The 14,903-nt window shown below is 44.4% G+C and overlaps 1 protein-coding gene and 1 long non-coding RNA gene across 12 annotated transcripts in view; one reads left to right on the forward strand and one right to left on the reverse strand.

Annotated features, from left to right (window-relative positions):
• GGTA1 (glycoprotein alpha-galactosyltransferase 1 (inactive)) overlaps positions 1–14,903 on the forward strand; it is a 70,746-nt gene that overhangs the window by 45,178 nt on the left and 10,665 nt on the right. For 7 of the 11 annotated variants that reach the window (XM_073225329.1, XM_073225335.1, XM_073225310.1 and 4 more), the window contains 4 exons: positions 4,073–4,161; positions 9,042–9,077; positions 11,447–11,512; positions 12,041–12,139. In XM_073225329.1, the coding sequence (XP_073081430.1) occupies positions 4,082–4,161; positions 9,042–9,077; positions 11,447–11,512; positions 12,041–12,139 (281 nt within the window). In that variant the 5' untranslated portion in view covers positions 4,073–4,081. The remainder of the gene's footprint in view (positions 1–4,072; positions 4,162–9,041; positions 9,078–11,446; positions 11,513–12,040; positions 12,140–14,903) is intronic. The other 4 variants (XM_073225353.1, XM_073225321.1, XM_073225344.1 and 1 more) reach the window with 1 other exon arrangement.
• LOC108405150 (uncharacterized) overlaps positions 9,087–14,903 on the reverse strand; it is a 56,102-nt gene continuing 50,285 nt past the window's right edge. The window contains exon 9 of the long non-coding RNA XR_012126495.1: positions 9,087–9,305. This is a non-coding gene — a long non-coding RNA (uncharacterized lncRNA). The remainder of the gene's footprint in view (positions 9,306–14,903) is intronic.

The following is a 14,903-nucleotide window of genomic DNA, read 5'->3' on the forward strand; positions in this document are numbered from 1 at the left end:
TTTCTTTTCAAACACAAGAAGCTTTTTCTCCTGTTGGCCTGTTCTAGATGCTATTCTCAAAATATTCTCATCCCTTCTCACAGTGCTTTTCACCTTTTCCGCCTGCCTTCATACCTTAGGAAGCTCTAGTCATCTCCCCCCAGGAAGCCTTCTCTGACCACCTGAATTAAAGTATTTCCCCTCCTGTTATTCCTTGCTTGTCTACCCCTTCCCCCTTCAGCCACAATTTCACACAGCAACCAAGAAATATTTATATCCCTACTGTGCGCTAGTTGTTTGCTTGCTTGTGGGTGCAGTTGGGAAAAGCCGGGTGGGGCTGAGAAGTGGGTGAGCCTAGACTATAAAGAACCAGGTTGTTCTCCCCTCTGAGAATGGGGCATATACTCAGTATACCAGGGGCAGCAGAGCTAGGGACCAGGTGGTTCTCTGCAGTCAGTGCAGAGAGGTGGGGTGGTCTGAGTTGGGAGGCAGCTGGAGTCCAGGGGAACCATTTAAAGCCACTGCCTCACTCTCCCACACCCATGACGGACTTTGTGATCAGTCAAGATACTTACGTTCAAACTTGAGGAGCCAAGATGGTGGCGTGAGTAGGGCAGCAGAAATCTCCCAAAACCATATATATTTTTGAATATACAACAAATACAGCCATGCTAACAGAGAGACCAGAAGATACAGTGCAACAGCCAGGCTACATCTACATCTGCAAGAACTCAGCATCTCATGAAGGGGGTAAGATACAAGCTGTGACCCGGCGGGACCCAAGCACTTCCCCACCCCAGCCCACTGGCGGGAGGAGAGGAGTCCAAGTGGGGTGGGAGTAGAAGCCCAGGACTGCTGAATAACCAGCCCTAATAACTGCACCAGGAGCGCAGACACACACTGCACGCCATGCTGGATATTAGAGAAACTGAAAAGTAAACTCCGTGAGTGGGTCCCCACAGCTGGCTCCCCTGGGACAAAAGAAAAGCAAGTGCTTTTTGAAAGTCTTAAAGGGACAGGGGCCTCACAGCTGGACGGAATCCTCCCGGCACACTCAGCCCAGCAGGCTGGGAATCCTGAGGAACTTCAGGCGCCCTAACCCCCGCGGTGGCAATGCAGCTTTGAAGCCCTTCACAGCGATAAGCAGCCTGCCATTCATTCCCCCTCCCGCATGGCCCCGCTACAGCAGCAGAGCAGCCTGAGAGCGGCCCCGCTCACAGCAGCTACCCAGAGGCTCTGCCCAGTGTGCAGCTGCCCGGGCTGGACCCAGAGGCTGCCACCGGTGCGCAGCTGCCCGGCACAGACAGAGGAGGCTGGGGCAAGGCGTGAAGGGGCACTGTTCTAGCAGGAAAGCACACCCAGCGCACCTGCCTCTCCCCGCAGGGCTCTGGGCTACCCCGAGGGCTGCTCCCAGTGTGCAGGGAACCACCGCAGGCAGCGGAGAAGGGCAAGGTGATCAGTAAGCAGGAAGGGACTTTGTTGTCCCAGCTGTCACATGTGCCACCTGCCTACAACCACCTCTATCGCCATGAAAAGGCAGAAGAATCTGGTCCAGTCAAGAATCACCCAGACAACCCCAGAGAGAGGGCCTGGGGAGATAGATATAACCAATCTTCCTGAAAAAGAATTCAAAATAAAGGTCATAACCATGCTGATGGACCTGCAGAGAAATATGCAAAAGCTAAAGGATGAAGTCAGGAGGGAGATTACAGAAATAAAACAATCTCTGGAAGGACTTAAGAGCAGACTGGATGAGGTGCAAGAGACTGTTCATGGAATAGAAATTAGAGAACAGGAATACAGAGAAGCTGAGGCAGAGAGAGATAAAAGGATCTCCAGGAATGAAACAATATTAAGAGAACTGCATGACCAATCCAAATGGAACAATATTCACATCATAGGAGTACCAGAAGAAGAAGAGAGAGCAAAAGGGATAGAAAGTGTCTTTGCAGGAATAATTGCTGAAAAGTTCCCCAAACTTGGGGAGGAAATAGTCTCTCAGACCGTGGAAGCCCACAGATTTCCCAACACAAGGGACCCAAGGAGGACAACACCAACACATATAATAATTAAAATGGCAAAGATCAAAGAGAAGAACAGAGTATTAAAGGCAGCCAGAGAGAGAAAAAAGATCACCTACAAAGGAAAACCCATCAGGCTATCATCAGACTTCTCAACAGAAACCTTACAGGCCAGAAGAGAATGGCATGATATATTTAATGCAATGAAACAGAAGGGCCTTGAACCAAGAATACTGTATCCAGCACAATTATCATTTAAATATGAAGGAGGGATTAAACAATTCCCAGACAAGCAAAAGTTGAGGGAATTTGCCTCCCACAAACCACCTCTACAGGGTATTTTAAAGGGACTGCTCTAGATGGAAGCACTCCTAAGACTAAATAGATGTCACCAAAGAAAATAAAATCACACCAAAGAAAGCAGACCAACCAAATACTAACTAAAGGCAAAAAATAAAATCAACTATTCACAAAAGCAGTCAAAGGAAACACAAAAGAGTACAGAATAAAACACCTAACATATAAAGAATGGAGGAGGAAGAATAAGAAGGGAGAGAAATAAAGAATCATCAGACTGTGTTTATAATAGCTTAATAAGCAACTTAATTTAGACGGTTAGATAGTAAAGAAGCTACCCTTGAACCTTTGGTAACCATGAATCTAAAGCCTGCAATGGCAATAAGTACATATCTTTCAATAATCACCCTAAATGTAAATAGACTGAATGCACCAATCAAAAGACACAGAGTAATACAATGGATAAAAAAGCAAGACCCATCTATATGCTGCTTACAAGACACTCACCTCAAATCCAAAGACATGCACAGACTAAAAGTCAAGTGATGGAAAAAGATATTTCATGCAAACAATAGGAAGAAAAAAGCAAGAGTTGCAGTACTTGTATCAGACAAAATAGACTTCAAAACAAAGAAAGTGACAAGAGATAAAGAAGGACATTACATAATGATAAAGGGGCAGTCCAACAAGAGGATATAACTATTATAAATATCTATGCAGCCAACACACGAGCACCAACATATGTGAAACAAATACTAACAGAATTAAAGGAGGAAATAAAATGCAATGCATTCATTTTTAGGAGACTTCAACACACCACTCACTGCAAAGGACAGATCCACCAGACAGAAAATAAGTAAGGACACAGAGGCACTGAACAACACACTAGAACAGATGGACCTAACAGACATCTACAGAACTCTGCACCCAAAAGCAGCAGGATACACATTCTTCTCAAGTGCACATGGAACATTTTCCAGAATAGACCACACACTAGGCCACAAAAAGAGCCTCAGTAAATTCAAAAAGATTGAAATTCTACCAACCAACTTCTCAGACCACAAAGGTATAAAACTAGAAAGAAACTGTACAAAGAAAACAAAAAGACTCACAAGCACATGGAGGCTTAACAACATCCGCCTAAATAATCAATGGATCAATGACCAAATTAAAACAGAGATCAAGCAACATGTGGAGACAAATGACAACAACAGCACAAAGCCCCAACTTCTGTGGGGCACAGCAAAGGCAGTTCTAAGAGGAAAGTATATAGCAATCCAGGCCTATTTAAAGAAGGAAGAACAATCCCAAATGAATAGTCTAAAGTCACAATTATTGAAACTGGAAAAAGAAAAGCAAATGAGGCCCAAAGTCAGCAGAAGGAGGGACATAATAAAGATCAGAGAAGAAATAAATAAAATTGAGAAGAATAAAACAATAGAAAAAATCAATGAAACCAAGAGCTGGTTCTTTGAGAAAATAAACAAAATAGATAAACCCCTAGCCAGACTTATTAAGACTTACTTTCCCTCTGAGCCCCAAAGTGGCCTCAGCGTCCTTTTCAACACAGGCAGCCCTGTCAATTCATTGAATTGGCCTAATTTGCCATTAGAAGCCTGTGCAATTTAAGGTAGAACACACTCCTTAGCGCTAGTTAAATATTCATAAACTTTTCCTTTCAGAGAAGATATGGGTAGAAGCATTTTTTTAAAACCATATTTCACTCTGGACTCATTTAATCTATTTCTTCCTCCTGCCTTCTTTTTTTTCCCCAGGAGAAAATAATGAATGTCAAAGGGAAAGTGATTCTATCGATGCTGGTCGTCTCGACTGTAATCGTGGTATTTTGGGAATATATCAACAGGTAATTATGCAATGTGATGAAATAAAGGTGATGCTCTGATCTTTTAGTGTTAGCCAAGTCAGCAGGTCGAATTAAAATTAGGATTCACTAAAACCATAAGGAGAGAATCCACCCTTCTCATATCCCTGAGCCCTTATATCACTTTATATTTATAATCATTAGATTTCCAAGTACCTTCTGGTTTAATTATCTTCCTTCCTGCCATGTGCCTGATGTCTTGACTTTTTGTACCTTTGCAATTCTGGGTAAACTATATACAGAAACAATAAACCCAAAATGTAACTTAAAATTATTTGTATGATGAGATATGGAAATCACCTTAAAAAATTTCAGACAGCAGTTCCATGAGAAATCCACTGTGAATTTTGCAATCCTAAAATATCTGCAGAGTTTAAAGAAGCAACTTAACTTGACTTTTGCTGCAAAACATACTCCACGTCGCTGGGGATTCATTTGTACCTAGCTAAAACTTTTGGGTTTTTGGGTTTTTTGATTCTAACTTTGGAAGGCAAAATGAACTAAGATTTTGGAGTTTTCAAATTCATCCGTGGATTCACCCCAGATATATGAGCTGTTTCTGTGGTTTTGGAAACTATAATGCCTAAAAGATTCCAGCTGGAGAAGCTTCTGACAGAAAGAAGTCTCTACAAACAGCTACAAAAATGCATGATGCCTTTGACTTAAGAGGCACTGGTACAGCTCAGCTTTTCCTCTAAAAAAGTCCATTGTATAACCCTGGGCAGGGAGAGCTGTCTTGGCACCATTAATATTTTCATGGCAAAGTGTTTTAGTAGCCCCCAAGTTCAAGATGACAGCCTGGATTAACATTTAAATGTCTCTTTCAATTCTTAAATTCTGAGATTTTGTGAGTCAACAGGACCTTTTTGGCTACTAAAAAAGAAACTGTACCTTTAGGTACATCAATCAACAGAAGGTACCAGAATATGGGAGCTATTATTTCCTGGGTGTGTATAAATCGAACCACTTCTGGAGTGTTGTTTCATTCTGAACAACTCATTTTAAGAAAAAACAAGTTAGAGGGTCACCTAGTTAAAGGGGTCTACAAACCACGTCCTCCAAATTGAGCAAACCAGGGGGTACTTAGTCCAGAGAAAGGTGACTCAAGAGTTGGGTGCTGGGACTACCCTTGGGTACTTGAGGGCTGAGGAAATATCCTCTCTGGAGTCTGGAGAAAGGCTAGCTGGGGCTGCTCCTGTGCTTCCACTTACCTCCTCTGTGACCTTGGGCAAGTCACTCAGCCACTCTGTTCCTTAGTTTTATCACTTTTAAAAATAGGGATAATAATAGCACCTGCTTCATCGTGTTGTTGGGAGGATTAAATGAGTTATTGTATATAAAGCACTTAGGGAAATGCCTGAGACTTAAGCACCAATAAATGCTAGCTGCCATCACCCATCAATACCACGCTCAGCACCCTCACCATCTCACCATCACTTTATCACCATCATCATTATCACCGCCACCATCACCATCATCTGCTCCAGGGGGCAGAGCAGAACAGGGGATTTTGGCAAACACAAGAAGAGCTCTAGCAGTTGGAAGAATCCAGCTGAAGAACCAATGCCCTTCAGGGTCCCTGCCCTGAGCTGAGATGCTTATGTGGATAACCTTTAAGCTATGAACACTTGATCAGACAACCCTGATGTTTTGAATCTCAGCCAGAGATGTACAACATATTTTGGGTAGTTCACAAAATTAAATATGGGAGCCAAAGACCAAAATGTTCATTTGGGCACTGACCTCCCAGAAGGAAGGTTATTTTGCAGTGCTGGGCGCACTCTCTCCGCACAGTAGCCGGAGCAGGCTCTGGCTGCTCTTCGGGGCCATAGTGTGGCACCCGGACTCGAGCCACGTCATTCTTCAATGTGAGGAATCTACTTGAATGTCTTCAAGAGGTTTAAACGGCAGCAGATCCTTTGCCACTTTGTGAACTGGCCGTGTGATGGCTTGAGGTGAACTGAGGGCACTAACCTTACACAGGCAGGCAGCCCTGAGCTAAAAAGGATTTAAAAATAACTAATTGAACACATCTGCTGATTAGTAACTAGGACTTTCGTCAGTAGAGCATTCTGAAAGAATGTCATCCAGGGAATGTCATCCAGGATAGCTTTTGATTGGAGGCTGGATGAAATTTTTTAAATCTTAGAATTTTAGAGCTGGAGGAAAATTTCAAAGTTATAATACAAAATGATGATGGTGAGGGTTATAATGATGATAGCAGCTACTAGTTATTGGTGTTTTCATGTGCAGGGACTTACCTCGGCACTATCACCAGTTCTTAGAATAGTTCTGCAAGGTAAATGTTAGTTCAGGTTTCTAGATGAGGAACTGGATCCCTGTAACATTAATGTTCCAGGTCATACATTCAGGAATATTTTGGTCCAGGGCTATATGACTGCAGCCCATGCTCTTACCCACTACACAATCCTTCCTTCAGCTGAGAGTTCTAATTTTTCAAGTGACAAAATGGAGACCAAATAGGTGAAGTGATTTAATAGTGAATTTATGTCTTGAGTTCTAACTAGAACTCAGATCTTCTGATTCATTGTCTGGGACTCCATCTGGAGCTACTTGTCTGTGCTGAGGGCCGTGAGAGATACAACATGAGCCAAGTAGACCTCCTGCCCTCAGGGGTTAGGATCTAGATGGAGCAAGGGGACATGCACATGGATAACCCATGACACAAAGCGGGAGGAAAGTCCGAGGTAGAGAAAAGGAGTGTGTGAGTTCAACAGAGCAAAGATTATGTTTGGCTTGGAGGGAGATCTGTTGTTTGCATTCTTTAACAAATATTTATTGAGCACCTACTATGTGCCTCGCACTGTGCCTTGGATCATATCCAGGCAGGCACAGAAGGAGTGGCTTTGAGCCTTGCAGGGGGAATACGTGTTAATTCCATTTACTGCAGGGTGGACACTGTTGTGACCATGAGGATGTTGAAGGATTCTGGGAGAAGAGGGTGAGGAGGGGAAGAAGGAGAGGTTGGTTATTAAAAAGATGTGACAAGGTAGAAAACATGAATCTACGAATTGGTGTCCTGAGTGCCAGGTGGCAGTCTGAGCCCTGGCTTGCAGTGGACTCCTCCACCTGCCAACTCCCCTGTAGGATCTGGAGTCAGATGCCCCAGGTTCAAATACTGGTTCTACTCCTTACTAGCAGACCTTGGGCTAATCACTTCAATTCCTTGCACACTTAATGTGCCTCAGTTTCAACTCTGTAGGATGAGAGAGACTGGAACGGACTTGTTTGACTGTTGTGAAGATTTGATGAACTAATGTGTTTAATTGCTTAGAACAGTGCCTTGCCAAGAATTAACTGTCAGGAATATCGTCAGAATTAATATAGGAACAAAGAACTTCAGAGCTTGGTCCAGGAGTGCTGGGCTCAGTGGGAAGCTGCAGGTGGGGAGAGGGCATGCCTTTTACTCCTTCAAGGAGTGGTGGACTCCTGGTAGGGGGCAAAGGCAGGGGGCGGGGTTAAGAGGCTAAGGGGCCCTGACAGAGTCTGAAATAATGATTAGCCATTTATTTTTTGGGGGGGGATGAGCAAGCTGAGGCCAGGCAGAGGCCTGAGTCCAAGTCCAGAACTCTCTCAGCCAGGCTATATCCGTTCTAATCACAGGGAGAAATGAACAAGTAAGCCTCAGCGTTCGGGCACAGTGGCCCTGCCCAGAATGGCAGAGTGACCCGGCCTGACAAGTTCTGTCACTTTGACCCCAGAATGTCTCTCAAGTCAATGCGCTTCTCTCCCCCATCTCCATAGCTGCCTCCGTCTGTGCCTGAACCACGCCACCCCCTCCTAACTGGTCACCCACATTTACTCTTACAGCCCCAGCAGTCTAATCTCCAGTGACCTTTTTCGGATGCACATAAGACCTTGTCCCTCCCCTGCTTAAACCCCTTCAAGAGCACAATCCTCAGCAGTTCCCAGCAAGACCTGGCTTCTGGCTGCTACTCTTTCAATTCCTTGCCGATTTAATAGTGCCTCCTTCCTTCCTCAGGTCTTTGCATATTTTTTGCTCTGTCTGAAACACTCTCTCTACTTCCTTTTCACCCAGGCTCTCAATATATCCTTCAGAGCTCAGTTAACACATTGCCCCTCCTCCAGGAAGCCTTCCAAGTCTTCTTGTTAAGTGCTCATAGTTGGCTTTTTAAAAATACTTCTTGGAGTTTGAAGTCATGTAGCTGTGTGATTATGTGAAGAAGGTCTGCCTTCCCTACTAGACTGGTATGCATTGCAAGGACAGAAGGACCTGCGTCTGTCTTAGCCAACACTGAATCCCAGCACTTGGCACGTAATGACGCTCAGCGAGTTACCTGTTGAATGACTTGAGGATCCTGCTACAGCAGTCATATATTCACTGGCCCAGCCCTGTAGGTACTTAAGACAGTTTCATTGCCATCATTAACTTAAGAAATGCCCTGTGAGACTGCTCCACAAAACGTTCCAAGCTGCATGTGGCACTAGGCTCTGAAGCTGTTGCTTTGTTTTCTGGGGCAGGATAAGTCCTGGGTAGGGACGGCTGGGCCATGGTGTTCCTGAGTAGGTTGCAGGAGGAGACCCAACTCTGGAACCTCTCCCTTGGTGAAGCTACTCCTAGACAATGGAGGGCTTTTTTTTTTTTTTAATTTAAGATTTGAGATGCTCCAGAAACCTTCTGAATATTCCTAAGTGACTCCAAGTGGAAATTCCCAGTCTCTTGACATCACTGGCTATGTCTCAAAGAAAGGTGGGAACCTAGGAGAAGCCAAACCCCAGGCTCTCAACTCAACCCAGGGCTTAAGCGATAATGCTTGCAAAATAGCTTTTCTCAGAATTCAGAGTAACATGATATGTTTTTATTTCTCATTTGCTTTTAGCCCAGAAGGCTCTTTCTTGTGGATATATCATTCGAAGTAAGTGCCCTACTAGACTTCTGTGCGATGTCTCCCCGCTTCTCTTGCACCCCCTACAGTCCAATCTTACCATAGCAGCTGGTGATGGAGGTCTGGTCCAAGGCGGAGGGGAAGGTTGGCTTCCCAGGGGTCTGGACTGCATTCCTCCCACCCCAGACTTGCCTTTATAGAACCGGGACTGGTGTTTTGCCCTTGCTTCTCATCTTCCAGTGGTGTTATTATTCCTGCCTTGACAGTTACAAAAGAAAATCAGGGTAGATATTGTCCATTATGCTGCCAAGCATATGTTGCATAAATGTCCTTGCAAAAAAATTTCTTTGAGACAAGGGATCAGGAAAAATGTTGAGGTCTCCCTATGAAACTAGTGTTTATTATTATTAAAGGCAAAGAGAACTATATAAGCCTTCTTTTTTTTATTGAAGTATCATTGATATACAATCTTATGTTGGTTTCCAATGTACAACACAGTGGTTCAACAGTTACCCATATTATTAAATCCTCACCCCCTCTAGAGCAATCACTATCTATCAACATAGAAGATGTTATAAAATCATTGACTATATATTCTCCATGCTGTACTACTGTCTCCGTGACTGGCTTATATTGTGATTGTGAATTATTGTGCCCTTTATCCCCCTCACCCTCCCTCTCCACCTGCCTCAACCCCTCCCCCTTGGTAACCACTAATCACTTCTCAGTGTCTGTGAGTCTACTGCCGTTCTGTTCCTTTTGTTTTGCTTTGTTTTTATATTCCACAAACAAGTGAAATCATAAGGTATTTGTTGTTCTCCACCTGGCTTATTTCACTGATCGTAAGACCCTATGGGTGCATCTATGTTACTGCAAGTGGCAAGATTTCTTTTCTTTCTATGGATGAATAACATTCCTTTGGGTATATATACCACCTCTTCCTTATCCATTCATCTATTGATAGACACTTAGGTTGCTTCCATATCTTGATCATTGCAAATAGTGTGGTGATAAACACAGGGAAGCATGTATCTTTCTGAATCAAGGATTTTGTTTTCTTCAGGTAAATTCCTAGAAGTGGAATTACTGGATCAAATGGTATTTCTATTTTTAGTTTTTTGAGGAACCTCCCATATACTGCTTTCCTCAGCAGTTGCACCAATTTACATTCCTACCAACAGTGGAGGAGGGTTCCCATTTCTCCATATCCTTGCCAACATTTATTTCTTTTGGATAGTATAAAGCCTTTGTTTTCCATCTTCAGCTTGGCTTGCGGGAAGCTCAGAGCAAAGTCTTGTGCTTAACCATTTGTACTTTCCTCAGCCTTCATTTCTGATATAATTTATTTCCTGGTGTTAAATCCTGGCTTTTATGCTTACATGCCATGGGATCTTGGCAACTGGCCCAAACCCACTTGTCCAGTATATCAGCTATATCACAAGTGGCTGGATGACCAAGGTCATATGAAAATACCTACCTGGGTGACTAAGTGTTTCTCTTTCTGTTCCCTTTGTGGGGTTTTTTGTGCCATTTCCCTGTTTATTGTAACTACATGTTCTTAATCATAAACCATCTCAGCCACCTCCTGAAAGTTGATGGGCTTTAAAACAGGTTTCTTAAAATTATTATGCCTGATCATGCCATACCATTTTATTTGTCCACCTGCAGGGCAGGTGCAATGAGGGGCACTGCCTCCCCTGGCCTCTCCCCCTTTTCCCTCCTCCAGAAGGCCCCCAACTTGGAGAGACTCTCACATTGAGAGTGTGGAATCCTCCACACATGGGTGGCAGAGGTGGCTGCTGATTACAGTTCCTGAGTTGCTGGTTCAGATTTCCTGAGGCTGTCACTGATGACCTTTGTAGCAACCTGAATTCTCGTAGTTTAGCAAAAGAGATCATTCTTGGAAATGTGCACTGTTTTTTTTTAAATTAAGATTATGACTTGTTACAGTAATTGTCAACTTATGAATCTCTTTTACGTATGTTATTTCATGTAGTCTTCAAAGTTGTTTCATTTATTACTATCTGACTTCTCAGAGGAGAAAATCAAAGAGGGAAAATGCCCTGCCCCAGGCACACAGCTAGGTAGTGGAACATGCAGGACTCAGGGTTATGTGTTAAAGCCCCCTACCGTGTCACTTTTTTTCTGTCCTTCCCTCCCTCCTAGAGCTCCCTGGATGAGGAGCTGAGTGCTGGGCCCCGCCCAGTGAGGGAGAGGTCTGGCCAGTGTCAGGTCCATCCTCTCTCATTCAGCTAGAGCAGCTTCACTTCTGTTTTATGAAGTGGTGGTGTAAACAGAAAAAATTTAAGTTGTTTTCTGCCATAAAAAGAGTTTGGAAATCCCAGAATTTGGGACTACCTTATTTTCTAAAAATGTCTGTCATCTGTTTCATTTCTTAGAAACCCAGAAGTTGGTGACAGCAGCATTCAGAAGGGCTGGTGGTTTCCGAGCTGGTTTAACAAGGGGTAAGGCGATGCGACCACCCTCAGTGTCTGTCCCCTACCTGATGATTATAGGTAGAGACCAAAGAAAGCAGTTTCACAGGCATGGCTTTGTCTGTCACCTGTCTTTCTGCCTTATTGAAATCATAAGAGGTTCTGTGGTTGGGACTAGGACATTTAGGTTGTTTTTGTCTTTTCCACTTAAGCTGAGGGCTTGGGCTGAAGTTCAGATTGCAGGACCTGCTACCATAAGCTAAAATATTCTTATGAGGACTGTTTTATCAAGTCTCCCTGCTCCCTGAAATATCCTGAGGGTTACTGGGTCATTTAAGTCTAACTGTGCTGACTTGGAAGGAAAGTAAGAAAGGTGAGTACTGTGCCTTTCCATTAAAAGTATGTCTTTATAATAATCATGTAGTGTCATTGTCCTTCCTCCAGTCACATGAGGCAGGTGTGCCCTGCCTTGGAACGTATTTTCACCATAGTCACTGACTGTCCTGACCACGCAGATCACCCTCGCTGCCTTACTCAGCCGCTTTCCTTTGTGCGTAGGATCCACAATTACCAAGAAGAAGACATAGACAAAGAAAAGGAACAAAGAAAGGAAGACTACAAGAAGGAGCTTCAGCTATCAGACTGGTTTAATCCACAGTAAGGAAAGGAGCGTCGCCCCAAGTGCAGTAAATCCGTAACTCAGATAGGAGGGGGTGGGGCTGTGCGGGCAAAAAGCGCCATTGGGAATGTTCTAGACCAGGGATACAGAGCCTTAGCATCCATTGAACCTCAGCAGGAGGTTAGACAAGACACTAAGGGTCTGGATCTTTGGGCTCAAATGCTTGAGCAACAACACAGTGATTCTGACAGCAGTTGGCCAGTGGCAGCAGATGAATCACAAATACTGGGGCTGGAAGGGGTCTTACAGGTCCCTGGGTTTTATGGAAAGACACAGCATCTAGAAGTCAGAGCAAGAAAATTCTCCCTGAGATTCAGCTAACTCATTGTAAAGTGGCAATGATGTTAAAAAATCTCATGGGGCCATGCATGCATTTATTAAACAAGCTTACAACAAATATTTATCAAATGCCTTGATATGCTAGCTGCTGCTTTAATATGTTCAGAAACTAGCTTAATGGGTCAAAACCAGCTCTCTTTTAAAAGTTGAAATCATATAGAAAATCAGTGAGCATTACCTGAAGAGTAAATATTGTTGAGTTGAATTTTTATATCTATACATTTGTATATGTTCATCTGTTTGGTTGTGATGTAAATTGTATTTCTCGCTGTGGGCTGTTGTCAAAATACCATATGAGATGTTGTGTTAAGCACAGGAGGCAGGAAAAATTATCTATATGGTTCTGTGCAAGAAGTTCACAGCTTCTAGGGGCAGTAGATGTAAACTAGTATTTGCCAAGACTGGTAAGGAGGTGCGACCAATTTGACTTAGAACAATGTGGTCTGGGGAGTTAGGAGGCAGGAGCTGCCCAGGACAACCATGAGGCCTCAGAGACTGGTGGGTGGTGCTGGTACTGACCAGGAAAGGGGCTGGAGGAGGAGGCCCAGGCCAGGTGATGTATGTGTATTCAGGTACTTGTGGGCATCTGGACGGAGATTCTCAGGGTGCCTGTTTAAGTGTGTCAGGGCTGACATAACAAAATACCATCAATCAGATGGCTCATAAACAGCGGAAATTTATTTCTCACCATTCTGGAGGCTAGGAAGTCCAAGATCAAAGTGCTAGCAGATTTGATAACTTTTTTGGGCACATTTCCTGGTTCATAGACAGCCATCTTTTTGCTGTGTCCTCACGTGGTGGAAGGATTGAGGGAGCTCTCAGGGGCCCCTTTCATAAGGGCACTAATCTCATGCATGAGGGCTCTGTCTTCATAGCATAATCACCTCCCAAAGCCCCCACCTCCAAATACCATCACACTGTGGGGTAAGTTTCAACATATGCATCTGTGAGGGACACTAGCCTTCAGTCTACAGCGGTGCTCATGAGCTCAGCAAACGTGTGGTGGAGACGCTCCAGTGCGAGCCATCAGAGGACAGATGGAGAGGGATCTGTAGGCCCGGCAGGGATAGAACCAACTCCTGCCTGACAGCAGCGTTTAAAGGGCTGGTGGAGGAGGAATCACTGTAGAAGGTAGGAGGATCGGGAGAGAGTAGCGTCTATTCCAGTGTGAGGGATCTCGGGCACTGGAAAGACTGAATATATTCAGGCAAGTCCTCCTACTGTTTTGGGAGAGGGGGTCCATGCCAGTGAGGAAGAGTAGGAATTTTGGCCTCCCATGTGTCAGTCGATAAGCTAGGCAATAGGGGAGCCATCTATGAGACGCTAAAGCATTACTGGAAATGTAAGAACGTGGAAGCATGGTGGTTTCGATGAGCCCCTTAGATGTGTATATGTGCGGGGGAGGTGAGATGCCCCAAAGGGTGGGCTAGGTGAACCAGACTGGTCGCCGAGGTCCCTTCTAGAAGGGTAGCACACTTTTACTGTGGTACCTGCGCTTTGCTGAGCAGGTTTTAGGGGGTGAGGCCAGGGCTAAATTACTGGAGACAGAGCTGAGAGACAGATCATGGCCCCATTATCCCCTCTCCACTCTCCCCCATACATGGCTCAGAGTCTCCCCAAATGGCCAGCAGATATTTAAAGGATGTTGGTTTGAAACAGCACCTAAATTAAGCCTTACCCAGGGCATAATAGATTTTCTGCCTGAATGAATGATTAGAAGAACATTTAAATGAATAAAAAAATTTCTTTATATAAATGTGTCCTTTGCTATAAAACACCTAAAACCTATTATAGTTGGGTGCACATTTCCACATCAAGATCTCAGCTTCTGTGACACCACATCCTCTTAATTTGCCTCCTACTTTTCCATTCCCCTTTCTCAGTCTCCCCGGTAGGGGTCTCTCCCTTTTCCCAGCCATCAAATATTAGTTTCTGGAGGCTACGTCCAGTACGCCTGTCTCTTTTCTTTAGGCACCACCTTCCAATGTGCTCATGTCCACTTCCGTGGCATTAGACGCCATTGGTGTGAGAGGACCCTGGCATGTTTATCCTCAGCCCAGGGGTTTCCTTTGAGCCTGTATTTGTGTCTGCTGCTTGACATCCCTGCGTGTCTCACAAAGCCCAAATGCATTTCCCGACTTCACTTCACCCTTGCTCTTCTCATTCTCCACCTCCAACCAGAGCCTAGGAGACTCTCCAATTCATCCTTTTCCTCCATCCACTCTGCAGTCTCATTCATCAACATGTCCTATTCATTTTTTCTCCAAAATTCTTCCTGCACCATCTCCTTTCTGCATGCTGCAGCCCCGACCCTGGCTGTGCGCTCCAGCTCTTTGCCGGATCACTCAGCACTGAGAAGGAGCTCAGTAAATAATGTGCTGGATGCATTCCCACCTTTTTGGA

Source organism: Manis javanica, chromosome 2 (genome assembly GCF_040802235.1).
Source record: "Manis javanica isolate MJ-LG chromosome 2, MJ_LKY, whole genome shotgun sequence".
In the NCBI taxonomy this organism is placed as follows: domain Eukaryota; kingdom Metazoa; phylum Chordata; class Mammalia; order Pholidota; family Manidae; genus Manis; species Manis javanica.